This window comes from Melampsora larici-populina (genome assembly GCF_000204055.1).
Source record: "Melampsora larici-populina 98AG31 unplaced genomic scaffold MELLAscaffold_43, whole genome shotgun sequence".
Taxonomy (NCBI): Eukaryota; Fungi; Basidiomycota; class Pucciniomycetes; order Pucciniales; family Melampsoraceae; genus Melampsora; species Melampsora laricis-populina.
In genome coordinates, this window is record NW_006768807.1 from 285,764 (window position 1) to 293,107 (window position 7,344).

The following is a 7,344-nucleotide window of genomic DNA, read 5'->3' on the forward strand; positions in this document are numbered from 1 at the left end:
GAATTAAGTATTGAGACAATTTCTCTGGTGCCTTATCCCAAGAATTCAGCAAAACCCCGTGATGATTCTTTCAAAGAGGCAGTCTTAGGCAACTTCTACTGGTTAGTTATATTAGTAGATTATCCCTCTTTAAGCTCTGTAAAGCTCTTGTTGAGCTTCAAGTTCTACATCGGTTGATTTTCTTCATTTACTATATAATCACCAGTATGTGTTACTCTTGATTTGTGTCCACTGAAAACAGTGACACTATGAGATTTGGGCAAGGGATCGATGTGAAGTTTGTGTCTTTCCCCAAACGTGAGACTTATAGCCTCATGGGTCGCACCACTGTCTATTAAAGCTCTAGCGGTCATGGTTGTGTCAGAATTAGGATCGTGGAGTTGGATGCTTTCAATGATACAAGTATCTTTCATTTAAAGACTATCAATAACTCCTACTTCAGCTCCTAGACAAGATTTGCTCGGGGGTGGCACAACTATCACTCTTGAGCATCTTCATTTTTTGACACTTCAGACCTCCCTTCCTCTTTCTCCTTTCCTTTCACCTCTGATAATTGACTATCTAACTCTGCTACTCTTGCTCTTAATCTACTAATTTCACTCCCTCTGTTACTTCCTCCTCCAAATCCACCATGTCCTCTGCGCCTCTTTGCTTTCGGACAGCTTCCAATGAAATGCTCTAGACTTCCACAGCTGTAACAAGCCCCTGTTGAACCGCACCGATTGTACTCATCAGATGAAACATTGAGTTGATATGCGGAACAATCCATAGCATCAGGGTTGGTGGTGCTGTTGTGTGCCGCAGCAGGTGATACGGGCGGATAGTTTGATACATTGTGGCGTTGGTGGAGCTTGTTGTCGATTTTAATGGCCATATGAGCCATTTTCTCAACCTCTTCAAATGTTGCATTAATCATATCAATGACTATTTCTGGCTCAGTCCCTGTTGGAATTGAGACAAGAGAATATCTGCAGACCATTTAACAACGAGTGATAATTCTGAGAATCATATCCAGTAATAGGATACTGATTGGGTTTGTTTGAGAGCTTGAATTTCTCTTTCAACCTTAGAAACTTGTTCATTGTCGAAGAAGGTAGCGCAAAAAGACTGAATCAACTTGGACCAATTGACGAGATGAGTTTTTTCCGGGTCAAGTAGTTGATCCGTTATAGCCTGACTCCAGATGCTAGCTTTCCCGGTCATATAAGACAACACAAAAGGCACTTGTGATTGTTCGTCTGCAAACAACGAGGCATTCATCTTCATATAGAGGCCTATTTGATTCATAAACACTTCAGATTTGGGTCCTTCAGATCCATCAAATTTATCCGGAGTCGCAATTTTAGGTGGCTTATGCAAAGAGATTTGATTTGGGGCTTGGGAATGAGCTGCAGGAGTCGCACTAGTTCCTTGAGACTGTCCTTGCTTCTGATTCAACTCAAGTTGTGCTAGCTTTTGTGCTAATTCTTGACTCCAGGCATTAGCTTCTTGACTTTCAGTCTCAGCTTTCTTCCGGAGTTTGGTTTCTGTATTCAATCACGTATTCATTAAGCTCAATTCTTTCATTACATCATCCAGTGTTTCATTGGACATTTTGACTTCAGATGATGATTCTACAGTATCTTCAAATATATCTGAATTACGCCTTGTAGAATTGTGACTTGTAGAAGTCGGGCTGTGAGGTAGCGTAAAGTCCGGCGTCGTGAATTGGATGTGATCTTAGAGATGTGGAGTGGTTGAACTATTGGTCTTAGAACAATTTAAGCTTTTCAATTTGAATTATAACTTTCTTGAATATTGCTTTGAAACTTTGCAGATTGATAGGACCCTGGAAAGCCCCGGTCAAGGTGTGTGACGTAAATTCCAACCTTTCCCGGGAAAACTCTTGAAAAAAAGTTGGATTCCAACCTTTTTTGTCACTAACATCCAAAAATTGTGCAAAATGGTGTCGTTGTGCTGAAAAAGCGAAAAACTGGGGCTTTGGGGGTCAAAGCTAGGCTGTTGATCAAGCAAAGCATTGTCAGAAGAACATGATTGAGATAAAATGACTTCAACAGGCTAGACATGTAGATGAAAACAACAGAAATGAAACACAAAGGAAATTTGTAACTTTATTTGTTAGAAACCCAATTTTTATATGAGTGAAGGATTCAGCTAAAGAATCTAGACAACTAGACAAAGACATTAATAGATAAACTCATTAAAGAACAATATTTGAATCATCGATCTTGATCTTCCTCAGCTCAAGTAGCTGTTGAAGCTTTGAGCCGATTTTTGAAAGCTTTGATGAATTCTTTACTGGGTAAATGATTGTAGGAATCGGTTTAAAACAACAGGGATTGAGTAAGATCTGTCGCGTATGTGAGAGAAATTTGAGCCTTGAGATGAAGGAAATAGATATACTATGTGGGTAGATTCAATGTGAGCAAAGGTCTACTCGTCTGGAGTGATCCATTAATTTTAGGCTTCACAATCTACTTCAAGTGATTTAATGCAATGTTTATAACTTTATTGCATTTGTTTCATTTGTATTAGGGCAGTTCAAGTTTGAATTTTTAAGACCAATTTTACGTTATAAGACATGATTGATGTCCTTAAAAAAACTTATGTTGAAATGTGCAATCGACTTAAGTAAATACATTACACTTACAAATGATTAGGAAACACAAAAGGAGAAGGAGAATTAATTAAGATAAACCAATGATGAATTAATTACAAAATACTTACCCCAATTAGTTTGGTAGATCAAATTGGTACTCATACTTGTCCAGTGTGAATTCAAGTGTACTTCTCTTTCCTCATCTTTGGAAAGAGAAGTACGTAAATTTCTATTTTTCTTTCTTTCTGATTATTATTCAATTTAATGTTGTTGTTTTTGATTCTGGTTATGTTTGGATTATGTCTTCAACTGTTATAGACATCCATCTCTTATAGTCCCAAAAGATCAGTTATTGAAACAGAGATAACTTATACTAATCATCATCTGTACCACTTTTAGGTACTCATCTTATAATTCCTTATTAGTGATATTTGTTCTTTTCTAACTATTTCTATTGGTTACTTTAGGTCAGAATCATCTTGTTAGTTTTGGTGTTAGGCAGAGGTTCTCATTGTGCTATTGTGCACACTCTTAGGTGATCTCGTCCTCGTTTCTGTCGGTTTGCTTTTCGTTCGATGTGTTGGATTTGTTTTGGAGTGTATTCTGTACGATCCATACGTGGTTGGGTAGGTGCTGTCATTGTGGTTGGGTTGGGCGTCTCATTATCAGCTGTAGTGGTGCTGGTGGTGGCAATATCTGACCCGCTCCGCTCAAAATTGCGGTGGCGGTGCGGTATCGTGGCGGCCGCACCGCCATAGATATGGGTTTTTTGGCCAAGCGGTTATCTCACAGCGCTATCGCTCTAGGGCCTGGCATGGTGTCATAGCGCCGCAGCGCAGTTGGGCGGGATATCGGCCGGATATTGCTTTATAGTGGTATGTAGTGTATATATTGGTTTATATTGTATGTAACTACATACAATTGACAAATACTTACCTTAGTGTGATGGAAACCCTTCCTCTCCATCGATGTAAGTATGAGCATCACCATATACCCTCACCCTCCCTCAGTATCTCGACAACCACTCAACAACAATCTCTCTGTCTATGTTTCCGAGGACGGGCATATGTATCATCAACACCAAAGAATCAACAAACCCATACCATCTCGACACATACCATCTCAAAATGTTTCTAGATCACTTGACTCGCTCATTCTAGATCACGTCATCGTCTCGCTAGGGCAAGAAACCATGGAATCAAAGTGGGAACTAGGTGCGAGAATGACAGAATCACGCACCTTATGGTCAGCTTCAGCCTACCCTCATCTGGTCAATAAATACCCTGGCCTTCTTCAGGTCAGTTTCTTTTCTTCATCCGCTTTGTTCTTCATTTGTGGTGTCTAGCTCAAACTAGTTGTGTTCTCATTCTCGTATTACTTTAGATTAATCATCTTACACTCACCTCAAAAACTCGATCATTAACCATGTGTCCCCCCACCCCCAGTGATGGTTCTCCAGTCCTTGAATCAAACAAATCACCTGCTCCTACCCCTACCCGTAACCTTCGTCGTCGCGATACTTTACCTTTACCGTCCCCTGGTTTTGTGTTCCAATCTAAGGATTCTCGCCGTGCTTTAGTTCCCCCTTCCAACTCTCACAGTCACTCTCCTGCCAACTCGTCCAACTCAGACAAATCTATGTCAATCTTGATATCCGAAGAGGCATCATCCAATCAATCTGATCAATCCAGCTGCGAGTCCGACGACTCAATGCTTCGTCAGGCCCGATCAAGCAAGGCTTCTACTTCAAAGAAGTCCGTTGTAGTGAAGAAAGGACAAAGCAGCTCTGGAAAACGTCGAACGACCAGAGGTAAAGTTCCAGCCATGTTCAAAGCCAAGTCAAAGGTCCGACCGATTGTACCAGCTAAGAAGCGCAAGCGTCTCGCTGTTGAGGTGAGTGTTTCCTTTTTTTATCTTTCTTTCATTTGTTAATGTATTATTTCGACTCTCTATTTCATATTTAAATCCTAGGATGTCGAAGTACCAGTCTGCATCGACTTAGTCCAAAGCTCGGATGTTGAGGTTGTCCAATCCTCTGGAGTGCGCCGAGCACAATGTGCTCGAGTAGGTCATCTATTTGATTACTATCACCCTCCAGTCCATGTCAAAAAAGAGGTATGTGGTATTGATGTCTTGGTTTTCTTTTATCTTTTTTTCCTAATCGATTTCTCACTTTTTATTGTTTCTTCCTCATTATTTCAATTCAGACCGGGCCCGACCCCCGTGGATTCAAATGCAAGTTCTGCGATGGGATGTTTGTACGTGGCAAGAACAGCAATTATAATCTATACGGACATCGTGACGGCGCCAAAGATCGACCTGCTTGCCCAAATCGACACCTGGCCATCGAGGCAGGGATGGACCTACCTCGCACCTGGAAGCAACAGCAAGCAGCTCAGGCCCCAGTTGTAACAGGTACATTAGGTACTTTAGACTCTTTCTTATCCCGGGCAACCTTTAGTCTCGATCTCCTCAACCATGTCATGGTCATATGGATCCTGCGTCATGCGCTTGCATTTGCTCGTTTTGAAGATCGGATCCTGCGTGCAGCCTTCAAGCTTTCGAATCGACAGGCTACCTTGAGAACTCCCAAGTGGGCAGCATCCATGTCCAAGGAACTATATGTTGACCTTAGTTTGTCAGTCATCAAAGAAATTCAGGTGGGTGACTTTCTCATTTCCTTTATCTTGATCTCATTTCCTTTATCTTAATCTCGTTTCCTCTTTTTCTTTCCTTTATCTTAATCTCGTTTCCTCTTTTTCTAATTTATCTGATCTTATGTTCTGTTGATCACATTTTTCAATCTGATCTTTGACAAACAGGATAACGATGCTCGCTTTTGTTTACTCCACGATGTGTGGACTACAAAAGGCAGCAAGTATGCCTTCATTGGGGTTTCAGCTAATTACATCGACAAACAGTGGACCTATCGAACTACTCATCTTACGCTCAAACTTGTGACATGGAATCATTACGGTGTGCTTCTTGCTCAGCCAGTCGCACACTTCCTTATGAAGCATGATCTCCACAAGAAGATAAGTAGTTTCCCTTATCTTTCCTATTGATTAAAATCATATACTGACTTGAGATGGTGTTCTCTCCTTTTGTACTCTTACTTATTAGCTCAAACCACAGACTCTGGCTCGAACAACATGACGATGGCAGCGGAGCTTGAATCTGTTTTTGCAAATGCTGAAGACCCGGTTTTATGGGATTCAGACGCTAATCATGTACGTTGTTATGCTCACAAGTTAGGCCTTGTGGTTAAAGAAGGACTCAAGACGCTTGGTATCAAGACATCCAAATCAAAGCCTTCAAACCCCGACATGTTGATGCCGATTCCAACCATTCGAGTTCAAACAGCTGATAACGATGATGAGGATATTCAATATAGTTCAGATGAAGATGACTATGATATACCTCCTCATGCGCGCAAATGTTCTTCTGAAAATGATGATGATGTAGACTCAGATGATGAGATTGATGACAAAGCGTGCTCCGTAATTCTTGGGTATCAGAAGGTATGTTTACTTTCCCTTTTTGTGATTTCCTGTTTTTCCTCTCATCGTTTGATCTGCTTACTGACAATCAATTTATCCAAATCAGGCCAAGAAGTTCAATAAATTCTTATGTCGAAGTGGTGCACGTCGAGGTGAATTCAAAGGTAAGTCGTCCCAGCTTGGCTATCAGGGACCTCAGCCCATTCCTGGGTGGGGATTACGCTGGAACATCAATCTGGATGTGTCCAATCGATTGTGCTTAGCCCGTGATGTGAGTAGACTACTCACCTTTTGATTTCTCGTATTCAATTTCCAAAACTGACCAGCAATCGTTTCAGGTGGCCGATGCAATTATGACTTCTGATCGTAAGACTCGGTATTATCAGGGCCTCTCCATTTCTCCTGAAGAATGGGATGCCCTTGAGGTTTTGAATCAAGTATTGGAGGTAAGTTGAGCTACATTTCGCCTATGTTGATTTTTGCATTGATGTTTTTTTTGTTTTATTAGGTTTTTCGTGTGTCAACCAAACACATGGAAGGTGATTTCCCATCAGGTTGTATTTTATTACCAGAGTACCATCGTACTATCACTTCCCTTGAGTCGATCGAGGCCTTGACCGAATTCAATTCCATACGCAACATGATCAGTCACATGCTACCCAAACTCCGCCAATATCAACACGAGGCATCACGCTGCAACACAATCCTGGTGGCCACTGTTCTGAATCCTCAACTACGTCTCAAGATATTTGAAATTCACTACCCCGACTATCTTGAAGAAGCTAGATCGGCAGTCAAGAGACACTTTGATCACGCTTTATCTTGCTGGCCAATCACCCCACCCTCCTCCCCCTCTCCTAGTGTTTCTCAACCTACCGATACACTTTCATACGGGTATGACCTTTTTGTGGCGACTCACTCCTCTGCTGATGGTACTAAGGCTCGCGAAGCGGAGTTGCAAAGGTACTTGGATGGCCATGATGCAGTGGCACCTGGTCAAACTCCTTTGAGTTGGTGGAAGGTGAGTTTTTAATTTTGTATCATCTTCACTCTATTGTTGTGATATTAATCTATGTTGGTTTCTTTGCTCAGGCTCATGCCTCTAAATTCCCGGTCCTTGCAACCCTAGCTCGAGAATACCTTTCGGTCTCTGCCACCACTTGTGCAGTGGAACGAACCTTCTCCTCTGCAGCCGATATAGCCACACCAACTCGAGGTGCTTTATCCCCAACCACAATCACTAAG

At 41.6% G+C, this 7,344-nt stretch overlaps 1 protein-coding gene across 1 annotated transcript; it reads left to right on the forward strand.

The window, feature by feature from the left end:
* Positions 1-3,791: 3,791 nt before the first annotated feature.
* Positions 3,792-4,531, forward strand: MELLADRAFT_110300 (uncharacterized protein; the record flags this gene model as incomplete). The annotated part of the gene is made up of 2 exons (XM_007414388.1): positions 3,792-3,896; positions 3,983-4,531. The coding sequence occupies 2 exons, from the start codon at positions 3,792-3,794 to the stop codon at positions 4,529-4,531; spliced, it is 654 nt and encodes a 217-aa protein (XP_007414450.1).
* Between the last annotated feature and the right edge of the window lie 2,813 nt (positions 4,532-7,344).